This window comes from Oncorhynchus mykiss, chromosome 12 (assembly GCF_013265735.2).
Source record: "Oncorhynchus mykiss isolate Arlee chromosome 12, USDA_OmykA_1.1, whole genome shotgun sequence".
NCBI lineage: Eukaryota > Metazoa > Chordata > Actinopteri > Salmoniformes > Salmonidae > Oncorhynchus > Oncorhynchus mykiss.
Window position 1 is genome coordinate 56,303,330 of NC_048576.1, and position 26,499 is coordinate 56,329,828.

General features: G+C 43.1%; 1 protein-coding gene across 6 annotated transcripts in view; it reads right to left on the bottom strand.

The window, feature by feature from the left end:
- The window catches only part of LOC110537819 (glutamate receptor 1), a 94,355-nt gene that overhangs the window by 19,577 nt on the left and 48,279 nt on the right, over nt 1–26,499 (bottom strand). For all 6 annotated transcript variants that reach the window (XR_005035027.1, XR_005035026.1, XM_036937848.1 and 3 more), the window contains exons 5-11: nt 17,547–17,600; nt 15,060–15,218; nt 14,784–14,951; nt 14,131–14,235; nt 13,176–13,286; nt 9,483–9,689; nt 4,656–5,146 (exon numbers count right to left, since the gene is read on the bottom strand). Coding sequence is in view for 4 of the 6 variants with exons in the window: in XM_036937848.1 (XP_036793743.1) it covers nt 4,656–5,146; nt 9,483–9,689; nt 13,176–13,286; nt 14,131–14,235; nt 14,784–14,951; nt 15,060–15,218; nt 17,547–17,600 (1,295 nt within the window). In the remaining 2 variants the exon portion in view is untranslated. The remainder of the gene's footprint in view (nt 1–4,655; nt 5,147–9,482; nt 9,690–13,175; nt 13,287–14,130; nt 14,236–14,783; nt 14,952–15,059; nt 15,219–17,546; nt 17,601–26,499) is intronic.

Consider the following 26,499-nt stretch of genomic DNA (forward strand, 5'->3'; position numbering starts at 1 on the left):
GACGTTGCAGGCGAAAGCCTGAGAAAAATCCAATCCGGAAGTGCCTCATGTTTTGAAAACGCTGCGTTCCAATGTGTCCCTATTGAGCAGTGAATGGGCTATCAACCAGATTACTCTTTCTCCGTATTCCTCGAAGGTGTCTACAGCATTGTGACGTAGTTTTACGCATTTATGTTGAAGAATACCCGTAGGCGGCTACATTGCGCAAGTGGTCACCTGATGCTCCCAGAGAGATTCTCGCGTAAAATACAGAGGTAGCCATTACTCCAATCGGTCCTATTGAAAAACAAATTATTTTTCGTCGTTTTCGTGACTGCAATTTCCGGGCGATTTCTCAGCCAAACGTGAAGAACAAACGGAGCTATTTCGCCTACAAAAATAATATTTTTGGAAAAAAGGAACATTTGCTATCTAACTGGGAGTCTCGTGAGTGAAAACATCCGAAGCTCATCAAAGGTAAACGATTTAATTTGATTGTTTTTCTGATTTCGGTGACCAAGTTACCTGCTGCTAGCTGGACAAAATGCTATGCTAGGCTATCAATAAACTTACACAAATGCTTGTCTAGCTTTGGCTGTAAAGCATATTTTGAAAATCTGAGATGACAGGGTGATTAACAAAAGGTTAAGCTGTGTCTCAATATATTTCATTTGTGATTTTCACGAATAGGAATATTTTCTTGTAATATTTATGTCCGTTGCGTTATGCTAATTAGTGTCAGATGATGACAACGGTCCCGTTCACGGGATGGGGTGTCACTAGAGGTTAAGGAGAAGTATATCTTTCATTCTGTGCATAACACTTGTATCTTTTATCAAAGTTTATGATAAGTATTTCTGTAAATTGATGTGGCTCTGCAAATTCGCCGGATGTTTTCGAGGCACAACATTACTGAACATAAAGCGCCAATGTAAACTGAGACTTTTGGATATAAATATGAACTTTATTGAACAAAACATACATGTATTGTGTAACATGAAGTCCTATAAGTGCCATCTGATGAAGATCATCAAAGGTTAGTGATACATTTTATCTCTATTTATGCTTTTTGTGACTCTCTTTGTCTGGAAAATGGCTGTATGTTTTTTTGTGACTAGGCTCTGACCTAACATAATCATATGGTGTGCTTTCGCTGTAAAGCCTTTTTGAAATCGGACACGATGGGTAGATTAACAAGATTTTAACCTGTGTCCTCCCATTCATCTACACTGATTGAAGAGGATTAAAACAAGTGACATCAATAAGGGATCATAGTTTTCACCTGGATTCACCTGGTCAGTATGTCATGGAAAGAGCAGGTGTTGTTAATGTTTTATATACTCAGTGTACATGCTGAATTAATTAATTAATGATGGATGGATTAATGCAGCTTTATGTCTGTTAAACGAATCAGTGATCTGTAATCAGCATGCATTAAGACGTCACATACAGACATTTACCGCAGAAGTTAAACTAGGCGTTAAGCGGCTCCTGTGGGTTGCAATGTGATGCGCCCTCTCCAAGTGGCAGTGCTGACATTTACAGAGAACAAACACATTTTTACCATGAATAAATAGCTGGGGTTTGCCCAGAAAGCTGCTCCTTCCATCTCCCATTGCTCTTGTAAAGATGTTGTTCTTCAAAGTCACGTTTCGATCTGGCTGTTTGGAGATTATCATCATTATGCACAACATGGCAGGTCTGCTAGTTACCGCATTCTCTGACAAATAACATCCTGCCAAACGCAGCTGGCCGACCAGTCTTTAAACTGCTCCCTCAGAGCTGTTGTCTATATATAACATTTGAGTTGTTGCACTGCAGGCCTTCTCACTGAACTCCCCAGCATGGGTAGCTAGTTGACCTTTCTATTTTTACTGACCTTCAGGGGACCTTTCACAATCCCCCACATCTCAGCAGCAAATTAGACCCCCTCAGAGATACAGTACCATCACTGTAGTGTACATACTCGCTCAGCCTCACATTGCACACCGTGAAATGTATGCAATACTGAAGAACCTACATGTGTATACAAAACACTTAGAACACCTGCTTTTTCCATGACAGACTGACCAGGTCAATTCAGGTGAAAGCTATGATCCCTTATTGATGTCACCTGTTAAATTCACTTCAATCAGTGTAAATGAAGAGGAGGAGATAGGTTAAAGCCTTGAGACAATTAACACATGGATTGTTTGTGTGCCATTAAGAGGGCAAGTGGGCAAGCCAAAAGATTGAAATGCCTTTGAACAGGGTATGGTAGTAGGTGTCAGGCACGCAGGTTTGTATCAAGAACTGCAATGATGCTGGGTTTTTCACGCTCAAAGGTTTCCCATGTGTATCAAAAATGGTCCACCACCCAAAGGACATCCAGCCAACTGGACACAACTGTGGGCCAACATCCCTGTGGAATTCCTTCAACATCTTGTAGAGTACATGCCCCAACAAACCGAGGCTGTTCTTAGGGCAGTGGGGGGGGTGGGGGGGGGGGGGGTCGTGTCCAACTCAATACTAGGAAGGTGTTCCTAATGTTTGGTATACTCAGTGCAGATTCTTGCCGTAAACAATCTCAGAATGAGAAAGAGCGAAGCATAAGAGTCTTCAAACTAATGGGAGATGTGTTCTTATATAAGTAGTACCTCCATTGTGATGTGTTACTGATTAAGAGACCCACTATGTGTGAGAGACATGAATGTAGCTTATCTGTGCTCTGGCCCCATGGGTAAAGAGCTCCTCATCCCACTGAATTCTTCCATCACTGTCTGACCCCCTGAGGTAGCAGGGAGGTGAATCACCACTGTGTCAGGCAGACCTCCTCTCCTCTGACAGCCTAGGAGACAAAGTCAAATCACCCGTCCGCCCAGAGGCTTAGACTATGAAACCCGAGAGACAGACAGAGAACGAGAGAGCGGGAGAGCGCTCCCAAGCAAGTCAACTGAGGAGAAGGCACTTAAATGTTGGGCAAAATAGCAGATAAGAGAAGATCAATGCATTTGTAAAGATTTAATTTAGAGCAATCACCCATCTGCAGTACACCACCATGCCTGGTCGGAGAGTATAAAGGGACAGAGGAATAGGGGAGAGGAAAATAAACATGTACAGTACAAACTAAGACGAAGTGCTTGGGAGGTTCTTCTCCTGAAGCTTAACCATTCTGGCAGAGCTAAATGGACGCATCTATGACAGGGAAAACAACATCTGTCACAGGCAGCTTTCTGCAAATGTAATCTAATTTGAGCCCATTAGTTCCCCCAAAGTAAAAGGATACACATGTCCTACCTAAATGTCAGACGGTGGCTGAGGAGCCAGCAGTTAGCACAAGCCAAGCGCCCAGAGGAGGGGGAGGCAGTGAGCCATCAGCAGGAACTTCACCAAACCGACCTGCACTATTGATCTTGTAAAGAATCCCCATATGACTTCATGAGAGGATAAACATATAATACACAAATGTTAACTGAGCTGAGGTGACAGTGGAATATGAAAGAACAAAGGATGCCAGGCGAGGATCAGAGTGTCTTTACCTGCAGGCAGGCAGGCAGGGACGCAGGACAGTATGGTCAGTTGAAAACAAAGGCGCAGGGCAGGGAATTGTGATAATGAGAATGGAACTCCTGCCCTATGCCAAGAGAGCAGTACGTAAGGAGACACATACATACGACCAAAGCAATTGCAATCCAATATGTGTCTGTCATTTCCTTTCTGTGAGATACACAGGTGGCACAATGTCAAAAAAGGGTTGCTTTATTGTTAACTCACTGGAAGGAATGCATCAGGTAAGCACCATAACCAAATATATCTAGTTACTCCAATTCTTCTTTTGAAATTGACATATCTACTTACAGAGAATCAGCATGAAAAAGAAACCCTCTTTTGTGTCCCCAAAAAGAACACTATCTTAAGGAAACCTTTGGATCTCCTCTCTGAGAAGCGTCTGTTGATGTCCCTGTCTGCCCTGCTAAGAGCACAACAAGCCCCTCCAAAAGCAGCCTCCTGGACTCTGTGCACTGGACTCTATGCACTGGGCCCTGGGGCTTGACCTGGGCTAGGGTACCCCTGGCCTGGGTCTGGCCTGGACCTCATTACTACTGCCGTGGGTTGTCAATAGAACAAAACCTCCTCAAGGCCCAGTCCAGCCATAGTGTCTGCCAGTCAGTCTGTCACTCTGCTCTGCTTCTGTCCTGTTCTACAGGATGCCTTTGTATCCTGTCTGCTGATGTCTCATCTCCGCTGTCTTTACTGTGGGGTAATTATTTTTGTTTACTGTGGGGTAACTACTTTTGTTCTTGACCTAGTTCATCACCATGTGGACGTGGGTATGGAGGGGACAATGCATTTCATCACACTGGAGGATTTATCTTTAGCAGAGTGCAGTTGCAGTAGATTGACAATGGTCACCTGCCTTTATCAGTTCAAATGTTTTTACGCATTACCTGGGTTAATTGTATTTTCATTACCTTGGTGTTAATCATAATCATTTATTTTGTTGTAAGACATTGTATGGAGGATCTCACCGTTAACAAATACCCTATTACTCAAGTACAACAATAATAAAAAAAACACAATTCAAGATGATGTCTGCTGATGATGACACATAGTAATACTGATGAATGAGGAAGGACGTTAACGTTGTTAATAGAAACACTACAGTTAACAGCAGGGGTAGAAAACAGATCACCTACCTTGGCGAGATGTCACAGCCCTGCTGCATGAAGGCGCCCAGAGAGAACCACAAGCTGTTGAATATCCCAAACTCATTGGTGTGCCCCTCGTTCTGCCCCTGGCCCTGTCCCTGTCCTTGGCCCTGGTTTTGGCCCTGTTGGGACTGGGACTGACCTGGCTCTCTCCTGGGACTGGAGGACGATGGCTGGTTGTGCTGCTGTCTCTGCGGCTGCTCTTGACCCTCCTCCCCATCGGAGTCGTCCCCCTGCCACTCGTACGGGCTGAACCGACTGACCAGGAAGAGAACCACGCTCACGCCAATGTAAGCAAACACAATGCACATCCAGATCTCGTAGGCCAGAGGATCCAGGAAGGAAAAGACTCCAGGTTTGGACTTGGTAGGCTTCTTGATCATGATGGAGATGCCCAGGGACATGAAGGGCTTGGAGAAGTCGATCACCTCCTCTCTTACCAGGGTGATGGTCAACGGGGCTACTGCCACATCCGCTTTCTAGGAGGCAAGGAGATAATTACGTGTTTATCTATGTATCCATCAATTCAAATCAATTCACCAACAGTATCCCTACACTCAGAAATCCCATCTCTGTACTCGTCCTTCCACCCATAAAGTCTTCAAGTGGAGATGACAAAAGTATTTCCTTAAGGTGAGGTGAAGGAATGTAAATAACTATTCCCATGGGCAGTGATTAGCATACACAACAGTAATGGTAAACTCTCTTTTCATAAGAGAGGACTTTCTGAGATATCTCTCTCTAGAGAGCTCCAGCTTACATAAACACTCAGTCTTTTCAAGCTGAATAATAATGAATCGCTTTCAAGAAATATTAGGCTTACTACTCTGAGAGAAAAAACAAAAACCCTCCAAGCGAGACTTGATTTGGTTGAGTCCACCCAGAACCTCTGTCATTGTATGGACAGAACATATTCTACATTACCCTAGACCAAACTGTTAGAGCGTATCTTTCATCTCAAGTTCCTGAGGGCAGAGAAATAGGGTTTGACATGATTCCCATGAAAAATTGAAGATATGGGAAGTGACAGTTTGGTAAGGGACATTTTCAATAACAGACTTCCTGGAATACACATCCAGCTACTGTATTGTGCTCATTCTGTTGCCTGTTACTCAACTTTTGGGGGGGTAACGGGCAACAGCTTTCGACTATTTGGTACCTTACCACTTCAACATTGACAGCCTGTCTGGGCCCATCTGCATTGTGTAGTTATGTTTTGACATTGAGGGAGCTGCTGGACATGTAAAGTGAGAGGTATAGTATACCTTTGTCAGAACATATCTTAGAGCTCATAGGGACACATTGTGTCCTGGCTGAAGCCAAGCTGTGACACACTTCTCCGACACATTGTTATTCTTCTCAAAGATGTTTACAGTGCCTTGCGAAAGTATTCGGCCCCCTTGAACTTTGCGACCTTTTGCCACATTTCAGGCTTCAAACATAAAGATATAAAACTGTTTTCTACACACCTGGTTTCAATTCCCCATTACATGTTCATTATTTAACCCTCTGGTTTCCCCCATGTTTGTGTGCGTGTTTGTTCTATTGTTCAGGCTGTATCTGACGGCTGGTATTTTGTTACCGGGCTTTGTTATTACGCCCGTTTATTTCCTGGTATCGGTATTTTTACAGCACCGTAGTATTGTGTTTATACTGGTGTTATCTTGTATTAAATACCTTGTCCACGCATCTCAGCTCTCCTGCGCCTGACTCCTTTCACCAGTTACCGACAGCCTTGACATACTCATTCATATATTTTTATGAACATATTCTTATTCATTCCTTTACACTTGTGTGTATAAGGTAGTTGTTGTGAAATTGTTAGGTTAGATTACTTGTTAGATATTACTGCATGGTTGGAACTAGAAGTCCAAATCCGGCTTTAAACTTCTTCACAACAGTATCTCGGACCTGCCTGGTGTGTTCCTTGTTCTTCATGATTCTCTTTGCGCTTTTAACGGACCTCTGAGACTATCACAGTGCAGGTGCATTTATACGGAGACTTGATTACACACAGGTGGATTGTATTTATCATCATTAGTCATTTAGGTCAACATTGGATCATTCAGAGATCCTCACTGAACTTCTGGAGAGAGTTTGCTGCAATGAAAGTAAAGGGGCTGAATAATTTTGCACGCCCAATTTTTCAGTTTTTGATTTGTTAAAAAAGTTTGAAATATCCAATAAATGTCGTTCCACTTCATGATTGTGTCCCACTTGTTGTTGATTCTTCACAAAAAAATACAGTTTTATATCTTTATGTTTGATGCCTGAAATGTGGCAAAAGGTCGCAAAGTTCAAGGGGGCCGAATACTTTCGCAAGGCACTGTATGTTAACCGTACTGGAAGTATTGGAAAGAAATAAACTGCACCACAGTATGTCCTTTGGCTACAGCAGCAACATAACGTACAATGTAGATCTGTACGTGTTCCAGAGAACAGAACATTATTTATCTGAAAAGCCACACTGAATTTGTTTTGTGTATTTAGTATGTGACAAACATCCACTAATGAGATCATTGTCTTTTGTAGACATTTGTTAGGTTAAAAATAGGTTTAAAGTAGTGTCTGGTTGAATATTGAAGCATATCACTGGGGAAGAGCAATAGTGAAGGTTGTGATGCAGGTATTCCCAAACTGAGGTATGCCCAAATCAAATCAAATTTTATTTGTCACATACACATGGTTAGCAGATGTTAATCCGGGTGTAGCGAAATGCTTGTGCTTCTAGTTCCAACCATGCAGTAATATCTAACAAGTAATCTAACCTAACAATTTCACAACAACTACCTTATACACACAAGTGTAAAGGAATGAATAAGAATATGTTCATAAAAATATATGAATGAGTATGTCAAGGCTGTCGGTAACTGGTGAAAGGAGTCAGGCGCAGGAGAGCTGAGATGCGTGGACAAGGTATTTAATACAAGATAACACCAGTATAAACACAATACTACGGTGCTGTAAAAATACCGATACCAGGAAATAAACGGGCGTAATAACAAAGCCCGGTAACAAAATACCAGCCGTCAGATACAGCCTGAACAATAGAACAAACACGCACACAAACATGGGGGAAACCAGAGGGTTAAATAATGAACATGTAATGGGGAATTGAAACCAGGTGTGTAGAAAACAAAGACAAAACAAATGGAAAATGAAAGTGTATCGGCGATGGCTAGAAGGCCAGTGGCGTTGACCGCCGAACGCCGCTTGAACAAGAAGAGGGACCGACTCCGGCGGAAGTCGTGACAGAGAGATGGTCGAACGGCATAGGTAAGATGCAGTAGATGGTATGGAGTACTGTATATACATATGAGATGAGTAATGTAGGGTATGTAAACATTATAAAAAGTGTGGTACACGCAACGCCAAATAAAAATGTGATTCACATTTTTCTTCACATTTTCAAACAGTCCATTTATATTTTCTAACTGGGCTATACATTTGGATTAGTTTTTTTCCCTCACCTGAGTAGCCTTGTTTCACTGCCAAAAATCTAATTAAACCATCTAGTTTTCAGCGAAATAACAACACAATGTCAAATACAGGTAGCTTAGTCAAATAATGAACATCAATCACATTAACCGTTACTCTCTCGCGGGAATTCCACTAACAGTCCATATGTAGCCAAACGTAGCTGCGGCTCATGTTGGTATCTGTACTGATGGCTCAAAAGCCATGACAGGGAGACATAGTGGAGTGGTAACGCGCATGCAAGTAGTTGTTCCCGACGCCACTTGGGTACACTGCAGCATCCACGAAGAGGCTCTTGCTGCCAAGATGTTTTGGACACTACAGTGAAAATGGTTAACTTTGTTAAAGCAAGGCCCCTGAACTCTCGTGTATTTTCTGCATTATGCAATGATATGGGCAGCGACCATGTAACGCTTTTACAACATACAGAAGTGCGCTGGTTATCAAGGGGCAAAGTATTGACACTTTTTTAAAAATTGAGAGACGAGCTTAAAGTTTTCTTTACTGACCATAATTTTCACTTGTCAGACCGCTTGCATGATGACGAGTTTCTCACAACTGGCCAACTGTGTGAGGTTTTTTCTCGCCTGAATGATACGAATCTTGGATTACAGGGACTCTCTGTATCTATATTCAATGTGCGGGACAAAATTGAGGCTTTGATTAAGAAGTTGGGGCTCTTCTCTGTCTGCATTAACAAGGACAACACACAGTTCTTTTCATCATTGTATGATTTTTTTTTTGTGTGAAAATGAACTCAAGCTTACGGACAATGTCAAATGTTTTATAGCGAAGCACCTGAGCGAGTTGGGTGCGCAATTACTCAGGTACTTTCCCGAAACGGATGACACAAACAACTGGATTCCTTATTCCTTTCATGCCCTGCCTCTAGTCCACTTACCGATATCTGAACAAGAGAGCCTCATTGAAATTGCAACAAGCAGTTCTGTGTGTGTGGCAGGCTTATAATGATGGCAAAAAACAACATTTGAGAGTGTGCTGACCCTGGTGCTAGAGGGGGTACGCAGCTGGAGGTTGAATGTTTGAAGGGGTACAGGACTATAACCAGTTTGGGAATAGGGATGGTACAATCGTGTGTACTGTTGCAAACATTGTACCACATTTGCAGCATTCTATTTTAGTTACTGCCAACTTTATAAACCGAATGAGCGGTTACATTAAAAATGAGTCAGGCTGTGTCAACTTAAAAAGCTATTATTGTCCTTGCCATTGGATGAGTTCCATGGACTGCTGTGTTGTCGGAGAGTGTATGATAAACACATTTGTCCTCTTAGAGCCTAGTGAGGTGCCTGGTATGTTCAGGAGATGGTTACTAACCCCATAAACCAGCTCGCCCACCATCCCGTTCCACATCTTGGACTCAGCGTCTCTGGCTCCGTACTTGCCATCGCTCACGACCTCTAGCTTATAGGTGTAGCCCACATGCTTGGCGATCTCGGCGGCCAGCTCCACACAATAGCCCTCATACTTATCGTTCCCCACCAGCTGCTCGTGGTTCTTCTTTAGCATCACATATGGAGATTCCTTGGAAAAATGAAGGACAATATTGGTTGTCTGGTTCTTTTACACATTTTCATCACATATTGCATGCATTCACCATGACTCTTTCAGGGGCATTTATTATAAAGCTTTCCTTGTCTACCTTTCTTTGGGATAATGTACACGATACGGTATACTATATCACCTTCTATGCAAACATTGGGCAGTGGTATAGTGCAATTTTTTTTAATAATGTCATCATTTCTCAATCAAAGTTTGTACTGACAGATGTAGCCTATTGAATATCATTGTAGAATAGGCCTATGCATAAAATGCATCCTCCAATTGCAACATCTGCCTATGACCACATAAAGCTTGAAGAAAATGTTATATTTTTAATATCCTCAAACAACAAGTGGCGCGTGCAGTTGATATTTTTTTTGTCTATTCAGCTTCAGATAAGAAATGACTGAGGTGTTTTTGGTGTAACATATTATAGGCATACTATGCTACAGTATATGCTATTATACCGAACCAAAATATAAACGCAACATGCAACAATCTGTCAATTAGGGCCTAATGGGAATACAAATATGCATCTGTTGGTCATAGACACCTTATAAAAAGGTAGGGGTGTGGGTCAGAAAACCAGTCTATCTGGTGTGACCTCCATTTGCCTGCCTCATGCATTCGTGACACATCTCCTTCGCATACAGTTGATCAGGCTGTTGATTGTGGCCTGTGGAATTGTCCCACTCCTCTTCAATGGCTGTGCGAATTTGCTGGATATTGACGGGAACTGGAACACACTGTTGTACATGTCGATCCAGAGCATCCCAAACATGCATAAATGGGTGACATGTCTTAGAGAACTGGGATGTTTTCAGCTTCCAGGAATTGTGTACGGATCCTTGTGACATGGGGCTGTGCATTATTATGCTAAAACATGAGATGATGGCGTGGATGAATGGCATGACATCGATAAAATGCAATTGAGTTTGTGATCCGTAGCTTATGCCTGCCCATACCATAACCCCACCGCCACCATGGGGCACTCTGTTCACAACGTTGACATCAGCAAACCGCTTGCCCACACGACGCCAGACACGTGGTCTGCGGTTGTGAGGCCTGTTGGACGTACTGCCAAATTTTCTAAAATGACATTGGAGGCAGCTTATGGTAGAGAAATGAACATTAAATTCTCTGGCAACAGCTCTGGTGGACATTCCTGCAGTCAGCATGCCAATTGCACTCCCCCTCAAAACTTGAGACATCTGTGGCGTTGTGTTGTGTGACAAAACTGCACATTTGAGATCGGCCTTTTATTGTACCAAGCACAAGGTGCACCTGTGTAATGATCATGCTATTTAATCAGCTTCTTGATATGCCACACCTGTCAGGTGGATAGATTATCTTGGCAATGGAGAAATGCTTACAAACAGGGATGGTAACCAATTTTTGAGTATGGAAAATGTCTATGATTTGACATTTTAGCTCATGAATCATGGGACTTTATATTTTGTTCAGTGTATATTTGGTTCTGTAATGTAAAATACTAATGAATCATTATGTGATCTTGCAAGACATTGATTTAGCTTTGGTGTACCTTTACTAATCGAGCATCATTGTGAGAAGTGAGAAGTTTCTATTTGTAATATTATTATTGTTATTATTATTATTAAGTGATGAGTAGAACTAATAGGCAACAGATCTTGATGAGAGTTATTTTAAGCGATTTGAACACGCTTTGAATCATGGTGGTGAAAGAACAGTACCGTAACCAAGTGCTCGCATATCGTTCTGGGTTCCTCTGCGCAAGAGGAGTCCCATGGAGCTTCATGAACGTCAAGGCAGACACGCTGTAAATTTGGATCCTTGATCTCATTGGTGTGATGATGAGGTTCATGCGGTGGATCAGTTTGTCTGAATATGCAACAGAGGTAGTACTTTTCTGTAAGCTAAGCTCTCGGACATTAGGGCGAGTTCAAGTGCGTCATACGTTAGCCCCAAGTCCATAACAAACTGTTTTGAGGACAGCCGTTTTAGAAACCCCTGGTAGAGTATTCTGTCTATCTTGCTATGTTGGATTTGGCCCGCTCAAAGTGGTCAAGCGTCTGACCAACGGGCCTACGCACACACACACACACAGCTACAGTTATTCATAATTCACGCCACTGCCAGAGAGAGAGAGAAGACAGGGAGGAAACCACCATTTACCTACCTATAGGCTGCAATAGCCTACATATTTATGTAGTTACTCGTTCTATCGTTTTCATGGAATTTTTGTGGTAATTAAATCAGAATAAAATGTACTGAAATATTTTTACCAGGCGTGCTACAGCAGCACTACATCCCTGACCATGGGGCTTCACACCAATGTATGTACATGTCTTTGTGTAGCCTACAGGAAGGGGCCTTCAAATGGCATTATTCATGGCCACCCTCTCGCACCTTCTCCTTAGTGTGGGTTGACTCAGATCTGATGGGCGAGCAGCACTCCTGCTATTTCTGGCTGGCCAGGCCGGGGTGACTGTAAAGGGGCTGTGTGGAGCTCTGCCCTCCAGATAAAGCAGAACAGAGCTACTGCGAAAACATCCCTCATGGCAAGGCTACAGGTGGACACAGCATAGCGTACAATCTGGAAATAGACCATAGTGTGGTCGAGATGGTGGTGTCAAAAGGACAGAATTAAGAGTTTAGATTAGGCCTGAAGCATTTTGAAACAGGTAAGGGCTCTCCCTCCCTGATCCCTTCCTACCTCATGTAGATAACTTGACCCACTGGAATTGATAGACCATTTCAACAGGGACGGCTTACATGGATGAATGTGCTGTACAAAATAGAAACCCTGCAATTAGGATATGAAAAGTTTAAATAAATACACTCTCCAATTTCTCTGGGAGAGTTGCCAATCATTTCTATCCCTTTGTGAATCTAACCAAAAAAAATCCCTATTTTTCAGTATAGCCTTTCCACCTGGCCGTCATTCTCATGCCAGTTCGTTCGACTGGCAGTGTTATTCAGCACAGCCGACGGGACTGATCAGAGGTGACCTGAACCTCTCTGATGTGTTGATATGGCAAAGCTACAACGGAGAAGCTGAATGCAGTCACCATGCAGAAAGGGAAAGAGCATAATCAGCAGGCTTGCCAACTCTGACCGCTCGGACTTCATAGCCAGGCAGGAGAGTCGCTTCTGGGACAGCCCTCAAAGACACACTAATACCACGGCTTCTGCTGCCAGGGCATTGTCATATGACAACATGAGAGAATTTGTGTATCTGTTCTTTTGCTTGCAGCTACCTTCTGTTTACAAAGCTGTGCAGATATCACTAGGGCCAAAAAATACAGACAGTTCTCAGGACTGTAACATCCTACTGCACTGCCATACTGCCACATGGGTTGATAAAAGTGACTCTACTGTTCTGTGTTTCCGTACCAAACGCAGCTGTAAACAACTGTCGTATTTTGGTCCATGGAACATTATCACCATACAAACACAGAGCCTTTCAGTGAAGCTAGTGAGACTCACAAGGATAGTGGTCACGACGTATGTCCTGTTTTGCAGTCCGAAGAATTCTTCAACCACCGGCGTGTATACGGCTGTGTTCACATAGTTCTCATTTTCATTCCAGTAGCCCACCTGCAGTCGGAAGAGGTACAGTATGTCAACACACATAGCAGAGGAAATCCTACATTTCTATTTATAGTGTAATTCGTATGAACATACTGTAGTGTATTGTGGGGATAAGCACATCCCTTAACTCATATGGTTAATCCCCTAGCTAGTCCTTAAGCCATACTCCGTGATAACCAACGCCTCCTACTGTACTTCTTGGCCAGCCTGTCCTACTCTCAGGTTGTAAGACTGTCTTGGTGATAACATTAAAGAGAAATATACAGCCATCTTAATGCACAAACTCCCTGCATACTAAATGATAAGAGGAATTTGCTCCACATATGCAAGATCACTAAGTTCTATAGCTAATGTGCCTCTGGTTGTCATGTGAAATATAAATGGGTATATTATAAACTCAAAGAACTAGGGTAACTCATGTTCTGATTCAATGTAAAGAAATTATTTGCATATGAATAACATAATATGCAAATAAAACAACTACGCAATGAAAGCAAATACAGTATGTCCTATTCTGACATGACGTGAACATTGGAGACACTCATTATAGACAATGCCATTTTGTTCATTTTACTGTTATGTTTTGCTTGGCTCCAGCTGTTCTTGATGCTGGGCATATTGTTAGTAAAAGACCAGTCCATTTCTATTGAAAAATAATTTGTCATTAACATTAAATCAATCATTAAATCAAACATTTAAATCAAATCGGATGGATTCATTATATTGTGTCTACTGTGTTTAGGTCAAATATCATACAGTATACTGTCTAACTGTACACAATAGATTTCCCCTGAGGATGATAAAGAGGTTGATTGATAATTATAGAGATTATAGACAAGTCCCGATTCACCTTCAGTGGTCCACTTGGGCTCAGCTCCATTATGCTGACCGTGAAGTTGGTCCGATGGCCTTTCTCGTTAAACTGGACATGTCCAGTCAATCCCTCAATCCGAACCTGTGGGACAAACCAGATATAGACCAGGATTGGTATGAAGAACTGCTAACTCTCGGAATCTGAATAACGCTCAAGGCTTTTTAAGTACAGTACACAAAGAAATCAACATCTGCTACATTTCACACAATACTGTATACATCATCATAGCTACAAGCAGAAATAGCATGACATCATTTTTCTTATCTCAAGAACACAAGATTGCTATCTCAGGATTATAATATTACCAGTTGGTTGGGTTGACATTGCATGATGTCTAACATAATACAGTATAAGTCTCCAGGTCACAAGATAACTATCTAAGAATTACATATTGCTCATAGGCTTGCAATTGCTGTTTCTCAAAATGTTGGTGGGCCTGAAACTGAGGGTTTTAACGCAATAGTACTTAATTAAGATGGTATTGTATTTTATTGCATTGTATTTTATTGTATTGTACAGTATTTCTCATTGTCATACATGATTCATTACCTGTGCGGCTAGTATTGAGTTTGAATCCAAGTCATTGTCATCCAGCTGTGGCTGTGGAGTGTGTGATGCTAACTGCCTACCTGCTGTAGGGCTCTCTGGATGTCGATACCCTGGCCCCAGGGAGCTGGTGGGTTGGCCAGACACTCGCCAGCATTACCTCGCCGGGAAATGTCAATACGCTGCTTCCGAAGGTTCTGAAACGCAGTTGCCATGACGCTCACTCCGTCGTATGTGAGGGCTCCTGTGTACTGAGAGGGCAAATCCGAGGAGGCAACATTAGAGGCTAACATACGTTTATTGTAACCTTGAACACTTGAATAGGGAGATCTCTGAACAATGAGACAGTTCGATCATACCTTCATTCTTCCCTTGGGTAGTTTGAGGTCTTTGCTGTCAAAGTCCACCCACTCCTCTATGGCCTTGCTGACATTTTCGTCGGAGTAGTTCATTAGCTGGAACCCGGTGATATTGGCACCACTCTTCTGGAACTCGGTGAAGTTCATGTCCAAAAAGCCCTAGGAAAGAAACCGAAGTAAACTTGAGCTAAGTAAACAAAACAGAGCCAAAAATGTCCCAGCCGTAATGATGGTGCAGATAATTGTATGGCAGTCTCTTTTCAGAGTGCTGGTATTGAAAGTTTTGATTTCTCAGAGCTGCTATTCAGCTGTTCAACCCCACTTGAGAAGCCAGAGATTAAAAAGTCCATGCAATCATTACAAATCTATGAAGCGCAGGACAAAAAAAACACTTTTCTACAGTTCGACGAGCAATCTCCGCAGCTGTCTTTTCAACTTCATCTGCCCACTTTTGTTATATTGATTTACAAATATGACTACTTATATTCATGCAAAGACAGAATAACACAGTTGTTTCAAGTCAAACACAGGACGGCACTCTCACAGTCTTCAAGCACGCGGGTAAGTGTGCATACTAAAACATACAGCAGACACACATCAAGAAAATTGCCTGAGGACTTCAAATTGGTACTTCAAAATTGAATTGTTCCAAGTGCTTTCTTTGATTGACGTAAGGATATGGTGGGCAACCATGTGGGAGAGACTCCCCTCACCGTATTTGCATTTAATTACCTGCATCTCCTTAGTCTAAGAGCATCAAACTACATTAAACCTCCCATCTGGAGTCATACTGCAGCTTGCCTCGGAAACAGGCTTCAGCAGACACTATTTTAATGCTTTCTTTGAATGATAAAAGTCCCATATTCACATATTTCATTCTTACCCCGAGGCTACAATTAATCAGAAGAACGCTGGAAGTATAGGGGATCTTCACCGGTTGATAACTAAGATCAAGTCTTGTTACATAGGCCATGCTTAATCAATAAAGAGAGGTAGTGTGAATGTGTTTGTGAGTTTATGTTTGTGTGTGTGTGTGTGCCCCCCTTCAGAAAATAGCTCCCATGGTAATGAACCGCAGGGATCCTATTCACACAAAGTGTTGCATCTTGCTGCCTTTATGATCATCATTATTCTAGAGTTGTCAGCTCCCCCGTTTACTGGACCCAATTATAAACTAAGAAATCCTACTTGTACAATTGCAGTTTTGGGGTGTTTCTTTTTCATAGCACAATCCAATTATGAATTTAACAATCCTGCCTGTGAAGTCACTGTTTTTTTCTCTCTCTGTTTCACAGTCCAATTATGAGGTCTACCACAAATGTTTCCAGATCTCTGAGTTGAGCCCTCTAGAGTGCACTTTTAAACCATGCTCTTGACATGCAACCTCAGGCCAAACGTACTGCATCCTCTCCTAAAGAAGTACTCCGTATAACACACCTAAAAGTTAACCCAACATACCACTAAAGCAATATGCTAGCTTGTTGCCTCTAGGGCGACAGTTAACTTCAGATCTCTGTATGAAGCTATGCTAACGTGAGAGTCAACCATAGCAATACAATAACTTACTAGACACTACAGTTCTATTTCTATGGAAACGTCTATACTTACAGTACACCTGGATACAGTAAGTGTAAATGCAGAAGCATTCTAACAGAGTCCCTTCTGCCTCATATTTATTGTATCTACTATAAGATCATAAGGTCCCTGCTGAATTTGATTTACCATCACAGTGCTTATCATTTTAGCCTACTAACAATAATAAAGTGATGGTGGCCATTGAATATAAACATCAAGCAATGAATTGAATCCATTGATAATTTAGGAATAACTTCTGTTTAGTTATGCAAAGGAAACACACACACACACACACACACACACACACACACACACACACACACACACACACACATTCCAATACCAAATACATAAGCACAAGTATAGTGTAAACATGCACGCCCTTACTCTTACACACGCACACACACACTTACACACGCACACACACACACATTTTCCTACACATAAAAAGCTCAGAGCCTTGCAATTCCTTGCAGGAGGATCATTCCCTTGCTCAGCGGGTAATCAGCAATCTGTCTACATTGTGTTCTGCATAGACAAGCAGAAGAGCTACAGTCAGTCAGATACAGAGAAGATGAAGAGGCACCAATACATGGAACAACGCCACCATCGATAAATCTAAACAATCAGTTTCTATCAATGCTGCATAAATTTAAGCTACAGTTGTGCTTCAAAGTGTTTGATCCGTCAGTGGGGATGGAGTTATTATTTTACTTCTCACTGTGGCATCTGTAGTGTTGTGAACAAAACAAATTCATACAACTTTCACAGTAGTGTTTCCTAACTGGGAGTTTCAGTAATATCTACGATGACATTTGAAATAGATTGAAAATAAATAATGAAATTGTATTATGCAATGGAGCTTGCATATTGCATTAAAGCTTCCATCGTTTCAGAGAGGGCCAGACTTACCAGGTTTGCCAATATGTAGTGATACTTTTTTAGGTTTTTCTTCTGAGCAGCGATCTGGAAAGGATAATAGAAAGGAAAATGATGTCATTTGGATCAAGCATTTTGCATCACGTCTAATGAAGATGAGGCCATTTCATTACAGATGTGGATTGAAGCGTCCCATTAATCGTGGTCATCCCAAAATAGGAGCTAATTGGTCCCATATTTGAGGAATTAATTGTTCATCACCCATCTCTGCCTGGATGTCTGAGTAAAATATCAGGGATCAGTAGAAAATGGGCAGCTGGAACAACTCACCGTGGAGGGCTGGGAAGGATCTGGCATATGTCACTGTGGGAAGCCCAATTAGATCTTTAATGAATACATGTGCACAATCTGCATCAAAATCACTAGTACACCTGTGATTGACAGGCCCGGGACAGCCTCTGGCTTTGGGGACACAAAATGAAGCAGCCGTCAGGGTTAATTGAGCCTGACCACTGATTTCCAAATGCTCATCTGAAACCTACACCTAATTTCACTAGCTCTCTGCTATTCAGACACCATGGCTGCATTTACACAGGCAGCCCATCTCGTATCTTTTTCTACTAATTGGTATTTTCCAATAATTGGCAAAGGATCAGAATCGGGTGACCTGTTGGCAAAGTGGACACAGAGGAACATGTATGAGTACAGGGCCTGTTCTGCTGATTATCATGTTGATGTCAAATTCTAACATCAGTATACAGCTGTCCATTGGAAAAAGACAGTACTAAAGAGATCTTACATATTCAAAATAGCTCAAGGGAACTGTTCTCTCTCTCAAACAAGATACACAACATTTATAAAAAGATTTTTGATCGTTTTGAAAGATAAAAAAAAAAATATACTGTATATATTTTTAAATATACTCACTGTGGGGATGACATTTCCAGTACAGTAAATAACTTTTACCAGGGAACTGTTGTTGTTCCCGGAGAACTGACTGATGTTATGATCTAAAATCATAGATATCTTTCTCTTCACTACAGACCTCTCTCCACTATCCCCTGTCCAGAGACTGGTAAAGTATAGCTCAGAGACACCATCGACATTACATGTTCAAACTGAATCCTTTTAACCCCTTACACTCAGGGGAAGTGTTTCGTGCAGAAGAAATATGGAAATGCATAACCATGGTTCGAATTTTAAATACAGAACAGTTGAGATTATGGGAACATTAGACTAAACGTCAGGACACAACAGTTCACTTGACACAAGAGGGAATACAAACATTACTTGATTTGATGTGCATTTGATCTTTACTGTACTTTTTGCTGCATTTGTTGATAACTAAATCTGAAAATACACTCAGATATTCTTGGAAAATTTGGGGTAGGAACTGTCCAAAGTGTGTACAGTTCCTAAGTAATTTCAATGCACTTTGGTGACTCAAAGAGTCTTCAACCACAAGTTGCTTTTTGAGTTCTCCTAGCTGTGTCGTTGAGGAACTAAAACAAGCACACTTAGTTTTGGCCTGCATCCCCGCCTTTACACAATTACTGTTGTTTACACAATCCAAAAACGGCCCATTATAAATCTCAATCTGGGTCAGGGGGAATCATTTGGAAGCGTGTTCTATTGCCAACATGACTAGTTAAATTATAAAATACAATCTTAGTGTTAGGCTTTCACAAGGCAATTCAGAGAAGCGGGTTGTCATTATGTGCGGTTCATCTCAAAATTTCTTAAAAATACAAACATAGGCATTCTTGTAACTGTACATCAAACCGTGTATATCACATGAGTTTTATGGAAATGAAGTGCACTTTAACTCACTGATGTTTGGCTTGTTTGTGACATTAAAGCAGAATTTATAATCTTTAATGTCTCATCTTTCAAAATACATAGAGTCCTCGTAATTTACAGGATTTCCCTTACTCGGACAACAACAAAAAATTGCAAAAGTTGCCCAATTACCGGGAGGGATGGGAGCAACTTCTTGTTGCGCGCACAGTGTTCAAGTTCTAAACAGTTGTAAAGCAAAACCAATAAATTTCCTGAGCTCTAACATGTTACTGAGTACAAAATATTACTGCGTTCCAATTTTGGCACTCAGTGTCCAAATCTGCCATTTTCAACCAGTATAAAGGTACAAGTGTAAAAGGCTACCTGAACCCTTGTCAATACCTTGAGTGGGAAAACTTAATGTAACGATGACGCCGTGAGTCGAGAAGCAGGTGCAGGTAAAACGTTTAATGAAACCATGAAACAAGACAGTAACAGATGCGAGGTAACATGGGTCGTGGGGGACAGCAGCTGCTAGGGGACCAGGAACCACCGGCCTGAGAAGGGAGACATGAAACAAGTGTGAGATACGGTAGTGACTGGGCAGCTATAACCTATACGTCATCTCATTGAGCCTCCTTGAAAGGCCCCACAAACCAGGGGCTCAGTTTCTTGCAGGGCAGGTGGAGGTTCCTGATAGATCCCCTGGGTGGAACACAGGGGTCTCACTGTGGACGGTAATCTGAAGTCTCAGGTGAGCGTCGCTCCACACTTTTGCATGCCGGAACCACTCAACCGCAGGAGCCTTGGTCTGGCCCAGAGTCCATGGAGCCAGGGTCGGCTGAAAACCCAGAACATACTGGAAAGGAGTCAACCCAGTGGAGGAGTGTTGCAGTGAATTCTAGGTATACTCTGGCCATGGAAGGAATTGTGCCCACTGCCGGTCCAGACAGTGACTCCTTAGGAACCTCCCCAGCTCCTGGTTCATCCTCTCCACCTGCCTGTTGAACTGAGACCGATACCCAGAAGAGAGGCTGACCGTGACCCCGAGCTTCTCCATGAAGGCCCTCCATACTCGTGATGTGAATTGGGTGCCACGGTCGGAGACGATGTCCTCCGGAAGGCTATAATGCCGGAAGACCTGCTGGAAGAATGCCTCAGCAACCTGGAGAGCAGTGAGGAGACCTGACTTCACAATCTATCCACCACCACTAGAATGGTGGTGAAACCGTCAGAGGGGAGATTGGTTACAAAGTCAATGGATAGATGAGACCAGGGTTGCTGAGGCACGGGAAGCAGTAGGAACTTCCCTGCTGGAGCATTCCAGGGAGACTTGATTTGGGCACATACGGAACAGGAGTTGAAATAACAAGTGACATCCTGTGCCAAGGTGGGCCACCAGTACTTCTCAGTGATGGAGTGGATGGTGCGAGATATACCTGGATGTCCAACGACGACAGTGGGGTGTGCCCAGGTCAGCAGCCGATCCCTTATCCTTGTAGGAACGTAGGTGTTCCCGGCAGGACAGTTCAGGGGTACGGGCTCCCTGGCGGCTCTCCACATATACGTCCCAGACCACAGGAGCTACTAAGTCCAAGACCACAGAAGCTACTACTCGGGAGGATAGGATTATAGGCTCACTTAGGACAGGGCTCTCTCCTGAATCGTAGAGGTGGGACAAGGAATCGGCCTTGGTGTTCTTTGAGCCTGGGCGACATATAAACCTGGTGAAGAAAAGGGCCCACCTGGCTTGGCGCGGATTCAGTCTCCTCGCTGTCCGTATGTACTCCAGGTTCCGATGGTCGGTGAGAATGATGAATGGTTCCCCTGTCATTGAGACAAAACTGCCCCACGCCTACCTCGGAAGCGTCCACCTCCAACACAAAGGATATAGTGGGAGCTGGATGTTTCAGCACTGGGGTGGTGGTGAAACGTCCCTTGAGAAGACTTTTAGATTAACTAACTTCTTAGTAATGACTCGGGACGTCGGGTTTGATACGAAAGCTTATTTTAGTAAGAATACTTGTTTACGTTACATTTAACAACAATTGTTTTGGTACAGAGCAATGCAGGTAAGATGCTGTTGGAAAGTCAGCCACAATCATCCGCACCTGCACATAATTGGCGCGTTATCACTCATTCCTCTCGCAAGGCATTCTGGGACTTGCAGTCAAAAAGCGTAATTCAACACAACCCAATACAATTACATATGCAAATAAATCTAAAGAAATATCTTTAGATACAGTTCAAAGAATAAACTTAAACATTAACTCTGTAACACATTAAAGTTACAACATCCTCCCCCCCGATGAACAATTGTGTTCATCTAGATCTCTAGGCAATATATCAACTGAATAGGTCTCCTCAACAAAGTCCCTGAAGCAGTACGAACTGAACATGATCTAACTAAGCCATCTCGGCCTGGAAACAGTTCCTCAATCTTTCCTAGTTTCCAGGTTTGTCTGGGTAGGTTATCTTCTCCAATGAGTACAACGTCACCCGCTTTCAGTGGGGTGGGCTGTGGTGTGTCACAGCGGTGTGCTGACTTTAGATCCAGCAAGTAGTCCCTTCGCCAACTGTTTCAGAAACTGGTCACAAGTCTCTGCCTGTACTTCCATCTGCGTGTCATTTCCCCCTCGTTTAACGTTGGGTGCTGAGTGTCAGCTGGAAATGGCTTTGGAGGCAAAGAGGTTAGTCTTTTACCCACCAGGAAGTGTGCTGGGGTCAGGGGTTGTGGTTCATCCACCTCATTGTGCACGAAGGTCAGAGGCCTAGAATTTAGGATAGCTTCAACCTCTGTCAGGACTGTGCATATCTCTTCAAAATTAAGTGAAGCTCTCCCAAGAACCTTTCGCAGGCATGTTTTTACTGACCTGATGAGTCTTTCCCAGAATCCGCCCCACCAGGCTGCTCGCTCTGCGATGAACCTCCAGGTGATGCCCCTTTCTGAGAAGAACGCCTAGAGTTGGGGCTCTTCGATTGCCTTCCACAGCTCTTTCAAGTCCTGATCAGCTCTCTTGAACGTTTTTGCATTGTCTGAGTAGATTACCTTGCATAATCCTCTCCTTGAGATGAATCTTTTTAGAGCTAACAAGAATGTCTCTGTTGACTGATCTGAGACCAGTTCCAAATGCACTGCTCTGGTTACAGCACAAGTGAACAGTGCAATGTATGACTTCTTCACAGAACCATTTTCTTTCACATAGAGCGGTCCTGCAAAATCCACACCTGTGACTTCGAATGGTGGGGATTCAGTTATTCTGTCTTTTGGTAAAGGCGCAGTGACCTGCTGTCCGGCCCTTGCCTTGAATCTCTTGCACACTATACATCTTGCCACTGTGCTCTTGACTAGCTGCCTAGCACTCAAGATCCAGTATCGCTCTCTGATTTGTACTAGAGTGTCTCTTGCTCCAGAATGCATCACCTTCTCATGTTGGTACTGTATCAGCATTTCTGAGTATCTGGACTTATTGGGCAGAACCCATGGGTGCTGCTCTCTGAATGTGAAGTTGGACTGTTGCAGTCTTCCTCCTACACTGAGTAGTTCGTGTTCGTCCAGGAAAGGTTTCAGTTCTCTGATTTTACAGTCATTGTTTAGGCTTTTTCCTGCCTTCAGTAGTTTGATTTCCTGTCCGAAACTCTGTTGTTGTGTTACCTTAATCGAGTACTTTTCTGCATCGAACAGTTCGTCAGCAGTCAGTTCACCTTGCATCTTTATGGTTGTACGAGCATTGGCTATGAATCTCTTTATCCAGGCAGTGACTCTGAACACTCTTTTCAGTTTGCTGTACCTTTGCTGTCCAACACAGGTTCAGTGCTGTCTGTGCTGTTTGCTGCGAGTTGTACAGTAACCTGGCAACTGGACTTGAGTTCTATATTCACCTCTTCCGGAACCTTGTTATCATCAGTCTCTTCGGACTGATTGGGTGATGTCAGAATTCTGGGTCCATTCCACCATAGCTCGCTCTGTGTCAAGTTTCTAACAGTTTGTCCTCTTGTAGGGAGGTCAGCTGGATTAGTTGTCCCTTCAATATGTGACCATGACTCTGGATTGGTCAAGGACTGGATCTCCGTCACTCTGTTCGCAACAAACTGTTTCCATTTCTGAGCTGAGCTGCAAATCCAATGCAGCACGATCATCGAGTCTGTCCACATGTTAATCTGTTTTTCTTCCATTTTCAGTGTGGTCATCAAGTTGTTTGCTAGTCTCGCTCCAATTACAGCTCCCATGAGCTCCAGGCGTGGCAGCGTCATTTTCTTAAGTGGGGCTACCCTGGACTTGGATGCGACTAGACTTGTTGTTTCCCTGTCTTGTGACTCACCTTGCAAGTAAGCTACTGTAAGCCCTTTCACTTGCATCACAGAACACGTGTAGTTTCAGGGTGTGGTTATTCTGTGGCCGCATGTCTGTTCTGTACCACCTTGGTATGGTGAGCTGGTGTAACTGGGGTAGTTCTGAACACCACTGTTGCCATTCTCGTGTCAGATCAGGTGGTAATTCTTCGTCCCAGCTGAGTCCCCTCTCCCACATTTCCTGGAACATGCACTTGATCCTGATGGTGAAGGGAGTTAAGAAACCAAGAGGGTCGAAGATACGTGCAGACGACTGCAGAACACTTCTCTTTGTGTTTTCCTTTTGCTTTAGAATGCTCAGTAGCGGCCTGAGGTCAAACACAAAGTCATCCGTTTCCGGCCTCCATACTAAACCTAAAACCTTCAGCACTACTCCTTGTGTTTGTAACGTCAACGGGTGGTCAGTTGTCGTACTCTCCTCCCATTTTGTTTTCAATTCAGGAGAATTGGTCATCCACTTGCAGAGGTCCATGCCTGCATTCGACAGCATTCGCTTTGCAGTTGTTATCACAATGTAAGCCTCTTCAACATTGCGTGAACTTGCAATGAAGTCATCTACGTAGAGTGACTCTCTCAGTATCTCTACAACTTCTGGTTGTTCTGTTTCATATTGTTTCAGGTGCTTCCTGATTGTAGCTGCCAGCAAAAATGGACTTGGGGAAGCTCCAAATACCACTCTTTTCATCCTCAGCACACGCAGCTCCTCTTCATTTTCTCCTCTTGGTGGGCCAGTGAGCCATAGAAATCTCACGGCGTCTCTGTCTCTCTCTGCTAGGGATATCTGCAGGAAAGCTTTCTTGATGTCTGCCATGAATGCGATCTCATGTAGTCTGAACTTTATCAGAACGCTGAGCAGATCTGGATTCAGGTTCGGTCCTGTGAGTAGACAGTCATTGAGAGATGGACAGCCATCTTCATGGGACGAGGCATCAAACACCACTCTCAGTTTTGTTGTCACCTTATCTTCTCGGAGTACTGCATGGTGAGGTAAGTAGTATTTTACGTTGTCTGCACTTGATGCGTTGTCCTTGGGCACGTCCTCTGCCATATCTTGTTGTAAGTAGTCTTCTACTACTTCATTGTATCTGCTGTACAACGTCACATCCTTCTTCAGCCTTTTCTTCAGACATTCAAACCGTATAGTTGTCTTGGAGTTCTGGCATTTCTCGTTTCCATGGCAACTCCACATGGTATCGCCCATCTTTGAAGGTGGTTGTTTCCTCAAACCTTTGTAGAGCCTCGGTTTCCTCTGAGTTCTGTGTTTTCTCGCTTAGAATACCCAGAGACTCAAGCTCCCAGAATGCATGCAATTGCTTGGAGACTAGTGTGTCTTCATCAAGTGGGATGAACATGCAAGTTGCCTCGGCGACACTTGACATGGACACGGGTCCCTGCACCGACCATCCAAAGGTGCTCTCTAAAGCAACTAGCGTCTCCGTCAGTCGCTCCACTCTGCCTGATACTATCTGCCAGTAGTAGTCTGCTCCTATCAGGACAGAGAGTTCAGGATCATTGTCATCTCCTGGAAAGTCTGCGAGCTGCAGTCCCCTTTTACTGAGCTCATGCTGAATCTGTTCACCAGGAACCTTCATCACAGCTGTGCACACTTGTGGGGTTTCAATTGCCTCTATCTCTATTCTCTGCTGTTTGTCCCAGACATTCTCCAAGATGACTTTCACTGTGTTGCGTTGGGACGTTGCTGGGGCAGAGGAGCCAAACGTGTGAAGAGTGAGTGCCTCTTGTCTGATTACTGGTAGCTTCAAGCCCTTCACAAGGTTTTCATGTATGAAACTTCTTTGACTGCCTCCATCTAGTAAGCAACGAGCTATCTTCCTGCCCGATGGGCCTTCTACCCATGCCTTTGCCGTTTGTAGCAACACAGTGTTCTGTCCATCTGGTTTCATCTTCACTGAATGGGGAATAACTGAGGAAACAACAGCATCTACAGAAACAGTAGGGTATTGCACCTCCCTCCTCTTACTGGTACAAACCGCAATGTGATGTCTGCTTCCACATGACACATCTTTGACTTTACAGAATTTTGCTATGTGTCTCTGTCCTAAACATACAAAGCATCTTCCCATGTTCTTTAGTTTCTCTTTGCGTGTAGCAATATTGTAGTCAGTGCAGTTTTCTGATTTGTGGTCTGCACTGTCACAAAATAGACACGTTTGTTGTTCCTTCTGGCTGGTTGTATGCAGTGCTGCAGCAGAGGGCATGTTGGGTCTTTTTGTTTTCATTTCATTGGAGAAGCATGACTTGTTCCATGGTTTGCTCTCTTTCTGTTGGTTGTATGATCTTGTCATTTGTAGCGCTCTCTCCCTGCTTTGAACCTCTTTCTGTAGGAAACTGATAATCTCAGACACTTTCCATTCATCATCTACTCCCCTCTGACGACTATAGTCAAGAGCTATGTCCTCTGGAATCATCTGCAGTAAGATTGGGAATAGTAGGCTTCCATAGGTTTCTGACATTACACCCAGTGATTCCAGGCTCCTAATCTGAATTTCACATTCATCATATAGCTGCCTCAATGCATTTAGATCAGAGGATTTCTTCACAGGTGTGAGATTCAGCAGATGACATATGAGCACTAATCACAAGATCTTTCCTTCCAAATCTGCTCTTGAGTAGAGTGATTGCATTATCATAGTTACTGTCTGTTAACATCAGTCCTGCTACTGCCTTTGCAGCTGGTCCAGTGAGATATGTTTTCAGATAGGTAAACTTCTCTTTTTTACACAGTGAATCATTGTTGTGAATAGCAGTCTCATATTGGCTCCAAAACTCCTGCCACATACTGACATCTCCATAGAATTTCTCAATAATCAACTTCGGTAGCCTTACTGATTGT